The sequence below is a fragment of the Xenopus tropicalis genome, chromosome 6 (genome assembly GCF_000004195.4).
Source record: "Xenopus tropicalis strain Nigerian chromosome 6, UCB_Xtro_10.0, whole genome shotgun sequence".
Classification (NCBI taxonomy): domain Eukaryota; kingdom Metazoa; phylum Chordata; class Amphibia; order Anura; family Pipidae; genus Xenopus; species Xenopus tropicalis.
The window spans coordinates 87,717,242-87,739,678 of NC_030682.2; the positions used below are offsets into that span (position 1 = coordinate 87,717,242).

A 22,437-nucleotide genomic window follows, 5' to 3' on the forward strand; every position below is an offset into this window, starting at 1 on the left:
CTTACACCAAGGGCCAATTACTAGAGTATCTCTATATGAGTAAAAGTGGTCATAAACTGAAAGATCTGCTCATTTGCGGACATTGGGTTGGGTGATACAGGATCACACTGATGGGATACAGGCTGTTGAGACAAGGACCTTATCAACAAGCCAGTGCATTCCTAACCCAAAACGCAAACCTGCCTGATCAACATTTGCCCTATTTTCAGACAGATAGCAGTTGGGTAGTTGGCCAGTTGGAGGGCCCCATATAGTTTCAGTCCTCACAGGGATTATTCTCAAGCCTGGCCAGCTGCACTGTACATTGCATTTTTTCACATTTATAGTCATGTCAGTAAAAGACTTTAGGAGAAAGTAAGTGTATCAAGGGATCGTCATTATATGAACCTGCAGTTGGTGCTGAACTATATTGCCTGTCCCTATCACTGGGGCTGAACTACATTGTGTGGTCCTACAATTGGTGGTGTTGAACTGCATTCTTTAAATTGTCGCCACATTGTTCCGCCTCATCATTTTTCGCTTTCCTTTCCTTTTTTTTGCAGAAGCAATTAAATAAATGAACGGGCATATCCTGCCCTGGCCCTTTAAATCATGAGCCTGTGTGTGTTTGTGGTCTGTGGCAGATGTGCTGCTTCTAGTTGAATGGAGGGGGATATTGAAGACCTGGAAACCCCTGGAGAGAGATTAGAGCAGAAATGGATATGGAAGTGTATCATGTGATAAAATGAAATTGTGAGTCAGCTGCAGAGTGGCACCCATCCCCACTGCACCTTCCTCCCCCCTACACAGCTCACAATGATGGGAAAGCTGGATAGTATGGGGGATGGTACCTGCCAAAAATACATTTCAAATAATATCAAATAATATCATGGATAGCACAGTTCAGTGGGTATAATTAGCTTCTCATTGGTGTTGTAATTAAGATTTTTTTTCATTTTCTAATATTCCTTTGTAATAAGCAATAAGCACATTTTTCAGCATCCTTTTCCCCTTCTTGGTGGTTGCTGCCTGATGGGGAGACAATGCAGCACCCATTCCCATTCCCTCCCTTGCTATGTGATTGGCTCTCATCTCCACTATGCTCGGGCCCAGTGGCTCCATCCACCATTACATCATCCGGACCCAGGCCCAGAGGCAGTGAATGGGAGAGCAACTGTGGGTGGGAGTAGCACCCTCCCGCACCCTCCCTGAGCCGCAAGTGTATAAAAGGCAGCAGAACAGGCATCTGCCAGCCCAGACACCTAGCCGGCCAGACACCATAGGGGTGTGCACAAAGGGGCAAGTAAAGCAACAAGAAAGGGCTACAACATCCACTGATTTACACCGCTTATAAGACCAATACCAATCAATCGTAACCATGCGTGAAATCGTGCACATCCAGGCTGGCCAGTGCGGTAACCAAATTGGAGCTAAAGTAAGTATAATAGTACCAATGTGCTAATCCAGCTGTGTGGGGATGCTGGGAGTTGTAGTCTGCTAAGCAGCGAGCCCTGTTTTGAGACCAATTGCATAATGTGTGGGTAAAACGGTTCAATATACAGGTATATAGCTGTGCCGTTCTACCATCACAATAGCTGGGGGCAATGGCACCCTATGAATAATTCATTCCCATTCACTGTCCGACACTGAGCGCAATGATTTCTGCTCGAGTGGCCGCAAGGAATGTCTTCCCATTCAGCCGCCGTTATTCTGTGTGAGACTGATATCGCTGCATCTGATCAGCGAGTCGGGTGCGACACCTCCCTGCGGTATCCAGTCGGGGCTGGTGTGAGAAAGAGAAACCAGTCTTTTCTATGGATTATTCCTACCATTTACTGTTCCCAGCTCTAGTACATACATTCATTTGCTTTAGCTTGTCAGGAAATGTATCTCATTAATATTCTATGGGAATTTTCTGTAATCCCATCACAGTATATAAATATTGCATTAGGCTTCTTTCACTTGTTCCTAGACAACAAAGCATGGGGGGGGGGGGGGGGCTTTTCTCTTGCAGGGGCTCTGCCTTTGTTACCGATCTACCGGCAGGTCAGTGCCCATCAGTGTGTGGGTGGGGCCCTTCTGACAGGGGGGGGTTGGCTTCTTTGCCTTTTGTGCCTTAATAGCCATAGTATTACTACTACAACTGGGCATATTCTACAGCAAAAATAGTAATAATGGATAAAAACATTTCTGTCTATCAATCATCATCCATCTATCTATCTATGGAATTGTCTCCATCTATTTATGCAGATGATTATATATATATATATATATATATATATATATATATATATATATATATTTTATAGTAATAGTTTCCCATTTTTATTCCATTGTTTCCCATTTATAAAAAAAAATTGACCCCTGCTTACTGAAATGACAGATTCTTCATACTGGTTTCAGATTTCAGACATAAATGTCATACATTTGTATTTAATACTATTAGGCACCTAATAAACCCAGGACTCCATTGCACTGGGTGTGGTGCTGAGCATTGTATCAGCAAACATAATTTTTGTAGAAACCATTGTAGCACTTTGCTTTATAAGATAGGATGATTTATTCAGTATGCATTATATATTTCTAGATGTATAAAGGCTTGCAAGAAAAGTGATATTTTATTAATTTTGTTTCCTTTCAGTTTTGGGAAGTCATCAGTGATGAACACGGAATTGATCCTACAGGCAGTTACCATGGAGACAGTGATTTGCAACTAGAAAGGATCAACGTATATTACAATGAAGCCACAGGTCATTAACATTTAAAGCAACCCCTTACATATTTTTCAACAGTTAATAAAGTAAAAAAAAGAGTAGTTTACATATTTCCTCATTAAATACATGCACTAATAAATTCAGTGTCATTGTTTTATTTATTTTTATGTGGGAATACGCTGAATACATCTGATAGACCAGAGAAGCTGATTTTTTTTTCTCTCCCAACAGGTAACAAATTTGTACCCCGTGCCATCCTTGTGGATTTGGAACCAGGCACAATGGATTCTGTCAGATCTGGGCCATTCGGGCAGATTTTCAGACCAGACAACTTTGTCTTTGGTATGTACCTGACTGTATACATATTGTTTAGTAATAGCAAACCACAATGTAATCCAATAAAATAATCTTCCATGTGGTGATACACCGCTCCCCTGAATCTCTGCTTCTGTTGTTCTACAGCCCATAGCTATGACAATTGAGACCTAAAGGAAAATAGGAAATGATTTTCACAGGAAGAGAAAACTAAATTTCCAGCAATGTGTCAAAATAAAATAATAATTCCTGGCTATATACTAGCTGAGCCATATTGCTTCATTAGATTCTCAGGATGAGATTTCATTTAAACACAGTAAAGGCAGCATTATGGCAGCTCCACAACAAAATCATATAAAATATAAATAAGGCAGGTTTTCATAATGATAAAGGTGTTTTCATAGTGATATAATCACATATTTAAAGGCAACCTTCCTGTGCCTCTTAAAGGAACACAGATGCAAAATTGCATAAAAGATGGAAGGAGTAATTGGATGTCAGTTGTAATACATATTTAATCTTGTTGTACAAGCAGGCTTTGAGCTAGAGTCTAGTGCATGTTACAGGAATGAATAATCTGGTATCTTTGAATCCCACTTCCCTTGGTGTATTATCTACTGTAACCGCTGATGGAGAATTGCCCATGCCGCTGTGTGTTAGCTAACAATATGATGTTCTAGGAGGATTAGGTTGCCAGAAGAGACCACAATTCCCCCTTGTTCACACTGAGCTGACATTGCCTGTAAGACAGATTTTAAACCTTCCTCACCTATTATGTGGCTGTTGCCATGGAGACCAAAATCCACAATTTCAACTGGGGAGCTATTAATATGCATTCATGCCTACAGATACCAGCGCATGTTGTACTCACTGCACTTGTCTGCTTGCCAACGGGACTCAGTAATACGCCCAAAGGAATGCATAAATGAATAGGGAAACAGAAATAAATGAAAAATCTAAAAGGCTCTAGAGGGAGGAGCAGTTATGGCAATACTGACACAGTATTGACATGGTTAAACTTAATATTGAACAATACGAACAAACACAGCATCGTAAAAAGTGTTTGTACATAGAATTTAAAGAAAACTTGGTTTGTGTATGCCCCAGCCAAATGTCATTTGACTAAACCACTTCCAGCCATGGCAGCGTAGCTTCTCCAGTTATGTCTACTACCACCCTCTTCTTATCTTCACCTAAGAATAAACATAAAACTAAGGTTAAGTTTGTCATCTGTTGGACCATAAAGAATGTACCAAATGTAGAGAATATACTAACTTCTATGCTTACAAGTCATGGACATAAGGCCAAGCCAAACAAGCCATTTTTTTTTAGGAACGAGGCATTTTTTAGCATGGAAATACCATTTTTTGTTTGCTTTAAAACCGTTATAGTTTTCATTGTCACCATATAGGCATTCTTTACATATTCATTTTCCTACTGTTTCTGCTTGTACAGTATTTTAGGAACTCTAATTCCTCAAGCTTAGAACCTTTTAATGTTCATAATTTTAAGCATATAATTGTATTTTTAGGTCAGAGTGGTGCTGGCAATAACTGGGCCAAGGGTCATTACACGGAAGGAGCTGAGCTGGTGGACTCTGTTCTGGATGTGGTGAGAAAAGAAGCAGAGAGCTGTGACTGCCTACAAGGTTTTCAGTTGACCCATTCTCTGGGTGGTGGCACAGGCTCCGGCATGGGAACCCTGCTCATCAGTAAGATAAGGGAAGAGTACCCTGACCGAATCATGAATACATTCAGTGTGATGCCATCACCCAAAGTCTCAGACACTGTGGTTGAACCATACAATGCAACCCTTTCAGTTCATCAGTTGGTGGAAAACACAGATGAAACCTACTGCATAGACAATGAGGCCCTTTATGATATCTGCTTCCGCACTTTAAAGTTAACCACACCAACATATGGTGATCTTAATCATCTTGTATCTGCCACAATGAGTGGTGTAACAACCTGCCTTCGTTTCCCAGGCCAGCTTAATGCTGATTTACGCAAACTGGCTGTCAATATGGTGCCTTTCCCTCGACTGCACTTTTTTATGCCAGGGTTTGCCCCATTAACAAGTCGTGGCAGCCAGCAATACCGAGCCCTGACGGTGCCAGAACTAACACAGCAAATGTTCGATTCCAAGAACATGATGGCGGCATGTGATCCACGTCATGGACGCTACCTCACTGTGGCTGCTATCTTCCGTGGAAGAATGTCTATGAAAGAAGTTGATGAACAGATGCTCAATGTCCAGAACAAGAACAGCAGCTACTTTGTTGAATGGATTCCCAACAATGTGAAGACCGCAGTATGTGACATTCCACCAAGAGGCCTCAAAATGTCTGCAACCTTTATCGGTAACAGCACTGCCATTCAAGAGCTTTTCAAAAGAATCTCTGAGCAGTTCACTGCTATGTTCCGTCGCAAAGCTTTCTTGCACTGGTACACTGGCGAGGGCATGGATGAGATGGAGTTCACAGAAGCTGAAAGCAACATGAACGACTTGGTGTCAGAGTATCAGCAGTACCAAGATGCAACAGCTGATGAGCAAGGCGAGTTTGAGGAAGAGGAAGGGGAAGATGAAGCTTGATGACAAATGCATCCTGGCATTTTTAGAAATCAAAAGGCACAGTTTTTAAATAGCTAGAGCATTTGCTCAGGATTTTGTTCCAGTATGTTTCTTCATTTTCTATTGTCATTGATACCACAATCAATTTTTTGTAACCTTTACAAAGTCAAAGTAACAGTTGTTGTTTTTAGCATCTCTTCTAACTTTTACAAAATGCCCAAACATGATTAGGATGATTGTAGAAGTGATTTTGACCACTCTTAGATGTTTTTGCCCATTGGATAAAATCATAAAAGTATTTGTGCTCATTCTTGTCTCTTTGTATTTTCTAATGTAGTTTTCTAGTATCAAGTATTATACATATCCATCTCAGTGTGCACAGAACACATTTGTTTCTTGGGTAAAAGGACTACAATGCTTCTCACATTCACACAATTCACACAATCCTTAGCAGGAAACTAGACTAGCAACAGGAATTACTGTAACCCAGTTGTCATGTTACATAGTTACATAGTTACATAGGGTTGAAAAAAGACCAGTGTCCATCAAGTTCAACCCATCCAAGTAAACCCAGCACACCTAACCCACACCTACCAATCTATACACTCACATACATACACTATATATACAACCACTAGTACTAACTGTAGATATTAGTATCACAATAGCCTTGGATATTCTGATTGATCAAGAACTCATCCAGGCCCCTCTTAAAGGCATTAACAGAATCTGCCATTACCACATCACTAGGAAGGGCATTCCATAACCTCACTGCCCTCACCGTGAAAAACCACCTACGCTGCTTCAAATGGAAGCTCCTTTCCTCTAATCTAAAGGGGTGACCTCTGGTGCGCTGATTGTTTTTATGGGAAAAAAGAACATCCCCCAACTGCCTATAATCCCCTCTAATGTACTTGTACAGAGTAATCATGTCCCCTCGCAAGCGCCTCTTTTCCAGAGAAAACAACCCCAACCTTGACAGTCTCACCTCATAGTTAAAATCTTCCATCCCCTTAACCAGTTTAGTTGCACGTCTCTGCACTCTCTCCAGCTCATTAATATCCTTCTTAAGGACTGGAGCCCAAAACTGCACTGCATACTCAAGGTGAGGCCTTACCAGGGACCTATAAAGGGGCAAAATTATGTTCTCATCCCTTGAGTCAATGCCCTTTTTTATACAAGACAGCACTTTATTTGCTTTAGTAGCCACAGAATGACACTGCCTGGCATTAGACAACTTGTTATCAACAAAAACCCCTAGATCCTTCTCCATTAAGGAAACCCCCAACACACTACCATTCAGTAGATAGTTTGCGTTTATATTATTTCTACCAAAGTGCATAACTTTGCACTTATCAACATTGAACCTCATTTTCCAGTTTGCTGCCCAGTTATCTAATTTTGTCAAATCGCTCTGCAAAGTGGCAGCATCCTGCATGGAACTTATAGTTTTGCACAATTTAGTGTCATCAGCAAAAATAGAAACAGTACTGTCTATGCCCACCTCCAGGTCATTAATAAACAAGTTAAAAAGCAAAGGACCAAGGACTGACCCCTGCGGTACTCCACTAACCACACTGGTCCAATTAGAAAATGTTCCATTTACAACCACTCTTTGTAATCTATCCTTCAGCCAGTTCTCTATCCAGTTACATATTACAAGGGTTGTATTTTTATTTTGTAGTTGACATACCAGTACTGGTTAGTAGGACAGAACTGGGCTTCAAAACTACCCGTCATTTCAAGTACACAGAGGCCCAACACAGGCCCCACTAGGCCACTATATAGTGACTGTCTTTCTGGGTAGCACATGCCACTCCCTCTTTGATCACTTCCACTGAGGTATCCATAAATTCCTGAATCCACTAGTATGTTACCATTATGACAGAACAATTAAAAGAATTTTATGAGAAGGGGGAAGAGTGGTTTGTGGGCAAATTTATAAACAACTGTAGGTAATTAAAGGAACAGTAACACCAAAAAAGTTCTGTGTTTGTTTCAGAAACGCTACTATAGTTGATATAAATAAGCTGCTGTGTAGCCATGAGGGCACAGGTTACATAGCAGATAACAGATAAATTCTGTAAAATACAAAGGCAATCTACACAGCTTATCTGTTTTCTGTTATGTAACCTGTACCTATGTGTACTTTGATACACAATTATTTTTTGGTGTTACTATTCCTTTAACAAAATGCAAAGACAGCTTAAGTGGTGACCAGCTCAAAAGAAGGTGAATGGTAAGATGCATAAAGTATGTAAGGGGTTATTGGATGGCAGCTGTAATACATCTTAAATCTGTCTGTACAGACAAATACTGAGCTAGGTTATAGTATATTCTACAAGAATTGAGTACTTTTGTAATATTATTAATCTTTATTTGGTGTCTTTGCATTCTACCTCCCCTGGTGTATTATCACTGTCGTAACTATAGAGGAAGCAGACTGCGGGGACAAGGGGGCCCAGACTGTGGTCTTTTACTCTCCTTGGCACACTACCTTGGGGCAAGCAGTGGCGAACGTGACAGAGGGGTGGCGACATAAGAGGATTTGCTGTGTGAGCCAGGCCCCTCTGAAGATTTTTCTACTCTCTCTTACACCCTTTGGATTATTGAAAGAAATATCTCTTGTAATAAGTTGATCAAGGTTGTCCTCCCTGTGTGCACCGCAGTGGTCAGAAAGCCATGTTTGCCATAAATCTTAGCTCTGCATATGTGAGACAGGTACAGAAGGCCATCCAGTGACATAACATGAAGGACTTTCAATCAATTAAGAAATAACCAAAAAGTGGGGAAAATAAGGCCTAATGAGGCAAGAGACAAGGCCAAAAGAGAGAAAGCAAACATAAGGGAAAAAAAAACAATGTAAGGGGTTCCTTCTACAGACAGATGACATAGAAAGTAAATTGACTAAGTACAACAAAAGGGTAGCTTTTACGATTGAGCATAACATTTTACACAATAACTATGACATTTCATAAACAAAACAATCACCTGTTTGGCCATCATTAATATCTCTTACTTGTCTTTGTATAACAGAGTGTTGTACAATGCTTGTACGTGATTTTCCTATCCAAGGGATTTCTAGAGGGATGTTGTAGAATTGAAATACATTGTGACAGTACCCTAAGGTTTTTTGAGTATCCTCTGGATCAGTGCTGTCCAACTGGTGACCCCCCTCTGTGTGGCCCCCCACCTGTCTGGCTGCTTTGATGGCTTACTCTTGTGTAAGCTTTAAATGGTATCAGTACTGTGATTAACTGCCCCCCCTGCATGGTTCTCACCTCAGATTCAGGCTGTAATCAGGCTGTATTGTTTAAATATGTAATTCCCTGTGTTGTTCACACCTTTTAATCTCTGCATTGTTCACCCCCTGCACCTCAGGCTCAGGCTGTAATCACCCATATTGTTCCCCTGTTCACACCTCAGGAGCAGTAGAAACCCACAAATAATCCCTGCACACTACAAAAAGAACATATACTGAGGTGGTACTGCAAAAAAAAACAAACGTTTTTTAATATATAGTTATTGTGCAGACTGTAGGAGCAGTGCCAGCATTGTGTCACTGTATGCTGCCTGTGTGTGCCATACAGGGTAGGGAAGGCAGAGTATGGCACACACAGGCCAAGTATGGCACAAAGCAGCCAAGAATGGCAAACACAGTGAAAGTATGGCACACACAGGCAGGGTAGGGCAGGCAGAGTATGGCACACACAGGCCAAGTATGGCACAAACCAGCCAAGTATGGCACACAGGCAGGGTAGGGAAGGCAGAGAATGGCACACACAGGCAGGGTAGGGAAGGCAGAGTATGGAACACACAGGCAGGGTAGGGAAGGCAGAGTATGGCACACACAGGCAGGGTAGGGCAGGCAGAGTATGGCAGGTTTTTGCTGTACTACAACCATTAATATGGGTATGGTCATGTGATAACATGGGTGTGGTTTCAAAAAGGGGAGTGGTCAAAACTGGCTTCCATTATCGGCCCTCCACCACGTAGGTCGGAAAAATTCCGGCCCTCGGTACAACAGAAGTTGGACAGCACTGCTCTGGATCATTTTCACATTCAGTTGGAATCACGTAAAAAATATTTTCTTTAACAATAATGTGTTTATTTCGTTTACGTACCTGTAGATTGCTTTTTATTTTTCCTTACTAAGTAGAAGCTATGTTCCACAGAGAAAGTCTTTGACAAGTCTATTGAATTCTTCTGCATATCGTAAGTGAAGATTGTGCTTCCCATCTGGCATTAGATGAAGTCTACAAAATAAATATGCATTAAATGATAACACACTATCCACGGAGGTGAACTGGTTGCATAATTCTAAGGTTCTGCTATTGGTTGTTACAGCTGTTTAATGCAGCTTTATCATCTGCAGATGTTATTGCAGATGAAAGTCTAATGGTGGGCCCTGGGCAACTGACTGTTTTGCCCATTTATTAAAATCATCCTGCTGTTCCATCAACAGCAACTTCCCCAGGAAACTATGCTCAGCAGGAAAGGTATATGGTCTCTCTAACTATAATTTACTAAATATGGACCATTAGCAGTGATACGCAATATGACTCTCTAAACTGTTAGCTAAGCTGAACGGGATTCTCAAAGCTATAACTTCACAACAGCTGTAATGGCTTCCCTAGGCGTCCAGTTTTTAGATGGAACAATAAAGACCTGGTTTTAGCAGCATGTCGTGTCCGGAGATGTTTGGAGCTCAACTGTATATAATGGCTTCCCTTGCCTTCCTCCTTTAAAATAAATTATTTGCAGCTTCTGATTTTGCTCAAAAATATGGTAATGAAAAAATCAGTTGCCACCACTTGTTACCTTTTAAATAAAATCCATCATTGGCTAACTGTGAGTCTGTTTACCTGCCATAATGTGGCACAGTAAGACCCACTAAAGAACTAATTAATAGTAGTAATGCAAGTAATTATTTCACCAAAAATCTGCACTTACTGTTATGTAAAATGTGCATATGTTTTCCCTGTGTCTATGAGGTTTCCTTTTGATACCTGGGTTTCCTCCAAAAACGCGAAGGCTGCTAATTTGGCTTTTGATAAAACTGATATTAATGTGTGTGTGTTATGTTAGATTATACACTTCACTGCAGGAGGGAATGCTTAATAATATCAGTAAAGTGTTGAGAAATATGTTTGTACTATAGAAAGAAAGCATAATAATAATGAAATAGGTGACCTGCATTTTTGGCCAATAATTAATTACTGTGTGGCAAATCCCTGCAATTCACATTAACCATAATAGGGAAATGATTTGAGGCAATGTTGTTTTGTTGCCATGCAGCAATAAAACCAAAACAAGCACAGACACGAGACCTATGTGGAAGATAAGCAGCCCAAAAGTGATGTTATTGCTGGCATCTTATTAAAGGATAACTTTCATGTAAATGAAAATTTACTACAAGCTTCATCTAATAGATGTATATATTTACTCAATTTAATTTACTACCATTTTTGATATTCTGTTATTCTGATACATTGTTCTAATTCACTATCTAGGCAAAAGTGGACACACCCCAATATAATATTAGACCTAGCTGTCAATCAGTATCTGACTTGCATGGAGAGATTACTGAGAAAGGGATTGTGAAGAGTAACTTGATTATTTCAGATAATATATTGATTATATATAGAAAGTGTCTCATTTTAAGGAGATGAAGCTTATAATAAATTGATCTAGAACCTGTAAACAAATATCCAATTTTGTATAAAAGAGGTACTTATTATAGTTCTGCAGAGGTCCTAAAATGTCATTTGATAATAATAAATTGATTTAGAACCTGTAAACAAATATCCAATTGTGTATAAAAGAGGTACTTATTATAGTTCTGCAGAGGTCCTAAAATGTCATTTGATCCTTTTTAATCTTCCTGTATATTCTACAGATCTTATCTGCTATCTATTGTCTGCTTTTTCAGATTAAATGACTGTCCACATGGCTACATATGAGTTTCTTTATAAAAATGATAGTAATCTTTCTGAAGCAAACACACATTTTTTTTGCCAATGTAGGGTAACAGTACCTTATATATTAATTACTTTAAAAAAGCTTGTTATAAATTCAAGCAGCTTTATAGAGGGTTTAGATCCCCACTAAACCATGGGAAACATAGTGAGCAATGGCACTCCTTACCTTGAACCTTTGATTTGTTCGTGAATATACTGTGGATGAAAGGATGGGACCATTGCATCTTTCAGCCCATGTATGATCAATGTTGGGCAATCAATTAAAGGAAGTAAATGTTGGCATATATTACCTGTCAATAAGTCATATAAATTAGAATGTCATTTTTAAAACTAAATCATATAATCTAAAAGTCACCAAAACTGATTTGATCTGCAAATTACATATCATGATTTTCCATTTATTTGTGAAGGTAAGAGATGCTGAGAGTTGTAGTATAAACCATCTGATGGGCTGTATGTTTGCCACCCCTCCATTAGACTACAGTCACATGGCAACATGGGTATGTGCAGGGAGCAGGGAGTACACAATCATTGCTGACATACATTCTACTGCCACATTTAGGGGGAGTTTTAGGAAACGTTTTTCACTAAATGGTGACAAAACAAACCAGCTACAAAACAGCAAACAGCAAAGGAAAATAAAAGTATACAAATATTATGTTTTGAAATACTATACTGTTTCTTTTAAGTGCTCTTAACCAAAGCTGACCAGAGACTTGTAACCAATTTAATTATAAGTATAATCTTACTGTTTTACATATACATTTTGTATTACAAGAATAGGATGCATTATCAGGAATGTTTGGGACCTGGGGTTTTCCTGAAGAGGGGTCTTTCTGTAATTTGGATCACCATATCTAAAAATCATTTTAACATTAAATAAACCCAACAGTATTGTTTTGCCACCATTATTGATTCATCAGTTTTAATAATTAGAATTACGCTATCTGCCTATAATGGTCTCTTTTGGGAGATGTCCTTCAGAGCTTTCTGGATAGCTGGTTTCTGTACAAGGGATCCCATACCTGTATTAAAAATGGATTAATATGAATTAAATGGCATAATCATTCTATATTACCCTCTCTTTTTAAACAGCTTGTTTTACAAATGCTTTCCACTTATAATGTAATCTGTATTTGTGTATACAAGAATGAGTGCCAGTTATGAAAGGTGGCCTACAAGTGTGGGACCATGACCCAGTAAGGTCATAGGACTTCTGGGCTAATTGGGGTACCCTAAAATATAAATATCATGCTAAATGGTTATTATAGTTCACACATATAATATTGTTTTGTCTGCAGCATAAAGCTGTGCAACATTTGGTTGGTGATGCATTCATATTAAAGTCTATTAAGGAAACCTGGAATGGAATAAAAGTGGTATTCCAAGTTAGTCAAACATGTATCAATAATACCTTGGCACTGCAAATTAATGATGTATTTTGAAGAAATAAAACTCTCATTCTATATTATCTGGAAATAAAAAAGTCCAAAACATACATGAAAACTTGCTGTGTTAATATTTGATATATTTTAGGTAGATATGCACATGATTCAGCTGCATATAAAATATTGGCAATACCACTGGTGGCAATGAATGTGACCAGAAGCTATGTCATTTCTTAGTCACAGAGGCAAAGACGTTTTAGTCCAATGAACCCTTGCTCCACTGCATGAACTGAGGAGCCCTACATGTTCATGTCTGGTAGGCAGTTTTATAAACATGGTTAATTAATTAAATACTCTTACCATCAGGTCTACTAGCAAGCTTATACATTGCCTCACACCATGCTTTAAATGTATTGGCAAAATACTCTTTTCCATAAAGGTCCTCCATGGGCTTTCGCATCTTCTTGCTCCAGTTTGATACATCTTTTACGGCTGTGCAGTATTGGAATCAGAGAAGTATACTTTGTCATTCAAAAGGGAATTTCTGACACATAAACACTTATTGTAGTATTACACTTATAGAAACTGTAACTTAACTGCATTGCATTAAAATAAAACACACATTATTGCATTTAAATGAAAAATATCCAATTCCTAAGTAATTTAATTCAAAATCTGAATAATAGAAAGCACCCCCAAGGGTGATGTAATTGCAATGTTTGTGGGCAATGCATGAATGTTGTTAAAGGGATTGTCATAATTTTTATGGTGTGCTTTTTATTTCTAAATAACATAGCAAATAATTAACTCTACCATTAAAAATGATATTCTTGAACCAACAAATGTATTGTTCCTGTTTCATCAAGGTATAAGCACCTATTCTAAATGCAAATGTACATTTTCAAGTGATAGAAATGGTGCTAAATAAACACACAGCATGTTTTCCTGAGGCATGCTGTCCATTTTAATTAAACTCCTTTTCAAAACACAATAGAATATATTAAAGGGTACCAAACAGCTGCCAGCACTAGCCCACCAGAGTTCCGGGGAAAAATCCTGGTGGGCCCCAATATAGCCTAAACTATTAATATTTGAATTAAATCTTTATATGAATGTGAACACTGAAATTCTAGGAATAAATGCTGCATTGTAAATAAAATCCAGAGACACTTTTTATACTTTTTTTTTTTTTATACATTTTTCTCCATTTGTAGCCAAGGCCCATTTTTGTATGCTGTATCTAATACTATAATGCTTTACCAATATTTCCTCAACTTACTTACCAAATAAGTAACCCCAGAAAAATAATCAACCCCAGAAAACCTCATATTTTCGAAAAGTACACATTCTAGCAAATCCAAAATGGTAAAATAAGTATTTCTGATCAAAACTACATACTGCAAATCTACGCTAAGGGGCACATTTACTAATCCATGAACATCCAAAAAGCGTCCGAATGCCTTTTTTTTGTAATGATCGGTATTTTGCGATTTTTTCGTAAATTGTCGCAACTTTTTCACAAATTGTCACAACTTTTTCGTAGTGTTACGACTTGCGCGAATTGTCACGACTTTTTCGTAGCCATCGCGCCGAGTACGAAAGTTTTGGATTCATTCAAGCTTCAGTATCGTGACTTTCCTTCGGCCAGGTTGGAGCTGCAGAGTGCCATTGAGTCCTATGGGAGACTTTCCTTGGGCCAGGTTGGAGCTGCAGAGTGCCATTGAGTCCTATGGGAGACTTTCCTTGGGCCAGGTTGGAGCTGCAGAGTGCCATTGAGTCCTATGGGAGGCTTTCAAAATCATGCAAAGTCTGAAAGTTTTGCCCGCCGTTTACAAGCGCTCAATACGAAAAAGTCGCGACAATATACGAGTAAATCGTAACAACTACGAAAAAGTCGCGACTTTTCGCGCAAGTCGTAACGGCTACGAAAAAGTCGCGTCAATTTACGAAAAAGTCGCAAAGTGTTTGTTTCCAATCTGAATTTTTCCCATTCCCATTCCCAAACAGTCTAGCAGCCAGTGAAGAGATGGCATTGCTGGTTCCCATAGAAACTCAGATCTAGCTGTCTGCTTCAATTTTTTTCTCTGAACCTCCTCTCCTGAGCTCAGCTATTTGCTTTAGGAAAATGTGATGGTGCTGGCAAACGGAGGGGATATATGCAGTACAAATAATGCCCTTTGGGTGTGGGAGACATGGCCAACTGATATACATTGTAGGCAAATGTAGGTTTTACATGTCCTTTACATGTGCAGTGCTATCATAGTATATACAGCTATCTCACAATATGATCTACATGCAAAAATAGTATATTCCAAATGCTGCCTACCATTATAAAGCTTTAAGTCTTCTTCCGTTACAAAGGCGTTTGCTCCCCAAACAACAAGTTTTTTGATTAGGGATGGGTAAGTGCCTGCCCCAATGAGAGCTGTTATACCGCCATCACTCCATCCTAACAAAGAAAATTTCTTGAAGTTAAGAGCCTGGAAAAAAAAAAACGTGCCATATGTTTATAAATATATAGTGGTGCCATATCAATACTGACAATCAGATCGTAACCAGCTGTTCTGTGACACTACATAACTCCAGTTCTCATAGACTGAATGAGTGCTGTTCAATCCAATTAGCACCAGGATACGTCCAAAACTAGGGGTAGGCAGGCAGAAGAGGTAATGCCCATCGTTTCCCCACTGTTGCACCCTTGCCATCTGCCTCCCCCTAGTTTTGGTCCTGGAAGAGACAGCATGTTATTTATTACCTGCATCAGATCCACAGCATCTTTTGCATCTCTTTCAAAGAAATCTAGGGGATAGTCCCGGCTTGGTGGAATGGAGTAGCCATATCCCCGAGGATCCCATGCAATGATTGTAAAAGCTTCTTTATCCAAAGATTTGAGCTGAGGACCAAAGTCTGTCTGACCGCTTCCTGAGAATACAGATTATACATAGTTTATATATAAATAGCCTAGAAGCGTACTGTACATGAAACTCTTGGCTGTACATTTGTTTACTTTTACGTATTTTATGTAATACAATATACATTTTTTAAGAACCATTCAGTCTATGTTATTATTGACTTCACCTCCAATTCAAACTTTTCCATTCTTCTGTTTTCCATCCTAATTCTTTCATTCCTTTCCTAACCTAACTTCTTCTCTCTGCCATTTAGTTGCTCTTCCCTTTTTTCTTCATATACTGCCACTCTCTTTTTTTCTCATGCATTCTCTATTAAATCTTGCTTATATGCTTTGTAACATGCTTCTAAACTACCAGAATAGGGATGCACTGTAGTGACATATAGTTCATCCAGGGAAGGAAGATCACGCTTAGTGTGACACAATCTTCCATGTCAGTATTCGCCGGGAGCAAGCTACTCTTTCTCCAATGGAAGGGTAATCAGACACCATGCCATGTGAATGCCCTTACCATGACAGAAACAGATCTACATAGTGAAATCTATCACTGAAATGAATCAATTGAGACTCTACCCTCAACAGCAGAGAAAAAAATCAGAAGACCTAAAGTTAAACTGTAGCCCTCAAAGGAGAACTCATTTTAGCATTTAACTGCCTATAGATTTGCCACATTATTGCCACCTAGAACAATATACTGTATTTATTCTGCAGAAACCATTACCATGCCTAAATAAACAGCTTTGAAACCTTTCTCCGTTTGCTTAAGACAGCAGCTGCCATTTTAAGTAGCTTCCTGCCTGCAGTCTTGCCGTTATAGCTCAGATCACACACTGAGGGGGGGGGGAGGTCTTAGCATTCTGGTGGAGGGGGGAGCAGGAGAGGGGAGAGAAAACTGTGCAGACTCTGGCCAGGGGAATTAAGGCTGTTTCTGAGAGAGGAAGTCAGACAGTGGAACATGATGTTTACAAAAAAAGAGACAATGAATCCTGTGTTTCTTTTGATAGAGTGATTACTGTAAGTGCTTATGGCTGTATTTACATAGACCTTTCTGATAAAGCTTACTTAGGGGCTGATTTACTAAGACACGATTTCGAATCCGAATTGGAAAAATTCCGATTGGAAACGAACATTTTACGACTTTTTCGTATTTTTTGCGATTTTTTTCGGCGTCTTTACGATTTTTGCGTAAAAACGCGAGTTTTTCGGCGTCTTTACGATTTTTGCGTAAAAACGCGAGTTTTTCGGCGTCTTTACGAAAGTTTTGCAAAGTCGCGATTTTTTCGTAGCGTTAACACTTGCGCGCAAAGTCGCGCCTTTTTCGTAGCGTTAAAACTTAAAAGGCGCGACGTTTCGCGCAAGTTTTAACGCTACGAAAAAATCGCGACTTTGCGCAACTTTCATAAAGACGCCGAAAAACTCGCGTTTTTACGCAAAAATCGTAAAGACGCCGAAAAACTCGCGCTTTTACGCAAAAATCGTAAAGACGCCGAAAATCTCGCGTTTTTACGCAAAAATCGTAAAGACGCCGAAAAAATCGCAAAATTACTGATCATTACGAAAAAAACGCATTCGGGTTAGTAAATGTGCCCCTTAGTTTTTACCTTTCCTTCTCCTTTAACAACAGGTCTCCAGAACACAATCCAGAAAAAAATTACCTATATTTGAATCATTGTATCACAACACTCAGCTTATCAATAGTATGAACCTCTTAATAACCTTGTAGAGAAAGGCTGCCTCCTCTGGCTTGTAGGAGACAGTGTACCCACATCAAGGGTACACATAAATGTAGGGTTAACTTGATAGAGCAGTGTCCTTTCTTTCTGTCACAGTTAGAATTTGTAACAATTTTAGTCATGTTACCAGTGAGAAAGCACATAAAACTTCTCAATATATTGCCTCAAGGAAGACATGAAAGGACAACATTTTCCTTTTTTTAATTTGAATGGCTGTCCCCATTGCACAGCAGCTTTGCTTATATATACTTTGCTTATATAGTAGTGTTTCTGTAGCAAACACTCAACTTTACCCAGTGAAAAGCGATAATACATTATATATTAATTACTTTGATAAACTTTTTTGTGGTGTTACTGTTCCTTTAACCACTGGTTAATCATTCAATTTGAAGGTACAGGTATCGGACCCCTTACCTGGAAACCCATTATCCACAAAGTTCTGAATTACGGGAAGGCCATCTCCCATAGACTCCATTGTAAGCAAATTAATCATATTTTTAAAAATGATTTCCTTTTTCTCTGTAATAATAAAACAGTACCTGTACTTGATCCCAACTAAGATATAATTAATCCTTATTGGAGGCAAAACAATCCTATTGGGTTCAATTACAGTTTAAATAATTTTTTTAGCAGTTAAAGGTAGGGGATCCGAATTACAGAAAGACCCCTTATTACTCAGAGGGGTTGATTCACTAAAGGTCGATAAGCGTTATTGCATGGTTTTTTGCATTAAAATTGACATGATAAATAACGGTTAAATTGCGCACTACTTCAATGCATTAATTTTAAGCATGTGTTAATTTACACGTAGAAATAATACTAACGCATGATTTACAAACACATATGAAGCGTTAAACGCGCTAAATATCGCATTAGAAGATTAACACCTACTTGGGGCAGGCAGTACTTAAAGAAAATTGTGGTTTGTGAGCTTTTGGCAAAACAACTTGGACTTTGCAGTGGGATTTTTTCAAGTATGTGTTGGCCCTAGAGTGATGCATCCTCCAGTTTGCAGGGAAATGGTCATTTTCAGAAAAGTAGTTTTATGAACGTAATGGTTACATGCGTTACATTGTGCGCTAATATAGCAAGCGGCGAAATATATCGCTTGCGTTAATTCCCGCAGAAAATAAGGCAAGAAAAACGCTCATCGCAACTTAAATTACCCAAACAACATTGCGTCTAAATTAACGCAAGTATCCTTTTAGTGAATCGTGCGTTACGTCGCAAAAAATAAGAAGCGATAAAATTTTTAACGCATGCTATAAATAGCGCTCGTTTTAACGCACTTTAGTGTATCAACCCCAGAGACTTTTAATATTCTCACAGCTTGTTTTGTTTTGTTTACTGCATTAAAGCTGTCTATTTGTTTTGTACTCTCCTTTATGTTCTCTTTAATTTGATACTTCATGATGTATTTATGTTTGTTGGGCTTACAAATAACTACCCATAACTAACACTTAAAGTTAGGTGTACACATCACATGCAATGCCACAACTATTTTAACCAGAAGTCATGTGTAGTCTATTCAGTGCTATGTTAAGAAATATCCACTAAAATTGTGTTATAACCTTGCTCAGAATTCAGCAGAATAGCTGAATGTGGTCCTTGTCTGCCTTGTTCTGCCACTTGTCTATGTCATATTGGTTTTCTTATTGACAGTACTGTAGATGCACACCTAGAACACCAGGAAGTAGCAGAACTGCATGATCTCCCCATCCTGTGCGCTGATAATGTAGATTTATGCCATTAACATCCACTCTTCCAGAAAAGGGAGCAGTGCTGTAAGAAGACAAAGGAAAAGGACAGCTGAAACCCAACTTTGCACCATTATCCTTTTTTCACTTTTCTAAAACACTATAAAGGTATTGTACCATGTACAAAGCTAATTATATACTATGCTACAGGATTCGGTTCATTTGGAAGTTACGTCTACTTATATATCATTATATTACATGGTGTATATAACACTATTATGTGATGAAAGGAGGCAATCAGTGTTATATCCCCAGTCCTCTCTAGAGCAGCCAGGGGGCATTCCAAACATACTCTTCATTGCGCGGCAATACAACATATTTTTTTTACCAGTAAGACGTTGTGGCTTTGCGAAGCACAACACCACGCAGAAACTGTATGGCTGACCGCAGCAGTGGAGCCTTATAGGGCAGCGCCATATTCCTGCCGCTTTGTGAAATATAAACAAGATTGTACCAGGCTGCTTTCCGTTCCGTTTCAGTAGAGGTCTGCCTTTTCCAAGCAAATACGGATATTCTGCGCATAAACACTGCCCTCTGCTGTCGCTTTTCGGGATCGCATTTTTATAAATCTGCTATTGCTTAGGAGGTATTGCCCACGGAGGGAATTTCAGTTTACTGACCTATTGGTGTATGGAAAAATATTGTTAATCCATAAAGTTATTAGCCTTTTTTAAACTGCCAGTATGATGAATTTTTAGAACTGACCAGAGAAATACTTTGCTCAATACTTGAGCCAAACTCTTTTTAAAATAGGCATTAACAACTGCAGGCTGCATATAGCAATGCCACAGTTAGTGCCCAGCTCTGTATGCCAAAGTTGCACAGTGTTGCTTTTCTTTTAGCCTGACCAGCCTGTACATAATAAACTACCAATTTCATTGCATATGGTGTAGCTTACCCAATTTTATTTCTAGGCTCCCACATGGGGGGAGCTGGAACATGTAAGAGATGTCTTAACATTACTCTTCCTCAGTGTCGGACTGGGGTACCTGGGGCCCACCAGACAATCTCACCCCAGGGGCCCACCAAACCCATAAGTGCAGCCGCTGTGACTGCTGCATCATTATATGGGGCCTAAAGTGAAAATAAAGCTTGGGACCTCAAATCATGCACTGTGCTTAACAAGTTGCCAACATTTTTAGACTCTTTGCCACACCCTGTAGGCATAATGACCCACACATCCAAATAAAATTACTGCAGAAATGGATAATAAGCATTAACTGCAGAAATGCCAGTAAGAAATGGACAATGAGCAAATTAACCCCAGACATACAAAGAAGAAATGGCCATTAAACATATTAACCCCAGACAAGCCAGTAAGAAATGAACAATGAGAAACTTAATCTTAGCCCTGTTAGTAATGACCATATTAACCCCACACAAGCCATATCACTTCATAAAATGGAAATAAACAAATTAACCCCACATGCCAGTAGGAGCAAGAAAAATAATATATTAAAAACATTACCAAAACCTCTGCACAAGTAGAAGGTCTGCAGGGTGATAGAAAGAGCAGCGGGGTCCAGCAGGGTGATAAGGAGAACGGTGGGGGTGGCAAGCAAAATAAAAGGGATGTCGGCAGGGGCCAAGCAGAATGGTTGTGCAGGCAGCGGGGGGCCAGAAGAAAGTAAGAAAAATTACAGTCACCTTGCTGGGCCCCCTACCATCCTTGACGCTGTCGTTTTGTTGGGCCCCATACTACCTTTGGAATCGTCGCTCTGCTGGGCCATCCACCGCTTGCCTTGTATGGGAAAGATGGCTGTGCGTTCTTCTGTGAAACACACGGCCATCTTTCCCGTACTAGGCAGATGGTGGAAAGCCCAGCATAGTGCCGGTTCCAAAGGCAGTATGGGGCCCAACAAAGCGGCAGCATTAAGGGTGGTAGGGGCAAGGTGACAAGGATTGTGGCGGCGGCCATCAGAAAAGGAAACTGGTCATGGTTGCTGGGTCTGCTGTATGCTACTAATGCCACCGATTTGGGAGGGACTGGGCCCCTGGACACTAGGAAAACCTGGTGGGCTCTGACCCTCATGGGTCCCCACCGACCCAACCTGCTCCCCTGCCTACACCACACCCCCCAATTGTCCCGCTTTTTGCGGGACTGTCCCTGATTTTATAGCGCATCCTGCTGTCCCGGATAGTTCAAGGAATGTCCCGCATTTCCGGGACAGCGGGATGCGCCAACTCCTTCTTCTGCGGCTCTAACTTCTTCAGCGGCGGCGACAGGCCTTTTTATAAGGTTGCGCCCCGTGTGCACTGACGTCACACCTACGCACGGGGCGCAACCTTATAAAAGGGCCTGTCACCGCCGCAGGAGAAGTTAAAGCCGAAGAAGAAGCGGTGTGTGTATGGGGGCTACTGTCAACGGGGGCTACTGTCAACGGGGGCTACTGTTAACGGGGGCAATTGGGGGCTCTGTCTATAGGGGCACTGTGTATGGGGGTACTGTCAACAGGGGCAATTGGGGGCTCTGTCTATAGGGCCACTGTATAGGGGGTACTGTCAACAGGGGAAATTGGGGGCTCTGTCTATGGGGGCACTGTGTATGGGGGGTACTGTTAACGGGGGCAATTGGGAACTCTGTCTATGGGGGCACTGTGTAGGGGGGGTACTGTTAACGGGGGCAATTGGGGACTCTGTCTATAGGGGCACTGTCTATTGGGCCATTGGGGGCACTGTGGGGGGGTAAAACTGGTACATAGTTATAACTCACTTATAACTGACTGCTTTCTCTCTATATTTGTATTTTATATGTAGGAGTTGCTATATTGTTTTCCTTAGGTAGTACAGTATGAAGGTATAACACATTTTGCATCTGATCCCACCATTTGAACTATATAAAAGGAGTATTTTGTGAAAAAATGGGGTGTGACAATTAGGGTGTGGCCACAAAAGTGGGCGTGGCCAAAAATTGTTGCGCTACGCGCGCTAAATCTTTTTGTCCCTCTTTTTATTTTTCGAATGTTGGGAGGTATGGCCTACACTGCCTTTGGAGTTTGGATCACCATACTTTACATCTACTAAAAAATAATAAACATTAAATAAACCCAATAGGATTGTTTTGCCCCAATAAGAAATAATTATATCT

General features: G+C 40.0%; 2 protein-coding genes across 5 annotated transcripts in view; one reads left to right on the forward strand and one right to left on the reverse strand.

The window, feature by feature from the left end:
• Positions 1–19,823, reverse strand: part of bphl (biphenyl hydrolase-like (serine hydrolase)) — a 35,400-nt gene extending 15,577 nt beyond the window's left edge. Inside the window, exons 1-9 of one of the 4 annotated variants that reach the window (XR_004223264.1) lie at positions 19,678–19,823; positions 19,271–19,374; positions 15,704–15,870; positions 15,275–15,428; positions 13,309–13,440; positions 11,727–11,850; positions 9,704–9,835; positions 4,078–4,201; positions 2,833–3,178 (exon numbers count right to left, since the gene is read on the reverse strand). Coding sequence is in view for 3 of the 4 variants with exons in the window: in XM_031904451.1 (XP_031760311.1) it covers positions 9,742–9,835; positions 11,727–11,850; positions 13,309–13,440; positions 15,275–15,428; positions 15,704–15,870; positions 19,271–19,374; positions 19,678–19,766 (864 nt within the window). In the remaining variant the exon portion in view is untranslated. Of the gene's footprint in view, positions 1–2,520; positions 4,202–9,703; positions 9,836–11,726; positions 11,851–13,308; positions 13,441–15,274; positions 15,429–15,703; positions 15,871–19,270; positions 19,375–19,677 lie in introns of those variants that run through there. The other 3 variants (XM_002936417.5, XM_012965425.3, XM_031904451.1) reach the window with 3 other exon arrangements.
• tubb2b (tubulin beta 2B class IIb) lies at positions 1,245–5,887 on the forward strand. The gene is made up of 4 exons (NM_203944.1): positions 1,245–1,414; positions 2,621–2,729; positions 2,925–3,035; positions 4,540–5,887. Exons 1-4 carry the CDS (start codon positions 1,358–1,360, stop codon positions 5,598–5,600), a joined length of 1,338 nt encoding a protein of 445 aa, NP_989275.1. The 5' UTR covers positions 1,245–1,357; the 3' UTR covers positions 5,601–5,887.
• Positions 19,824–22,437: the final 2,614 nt, after the last annotated feature.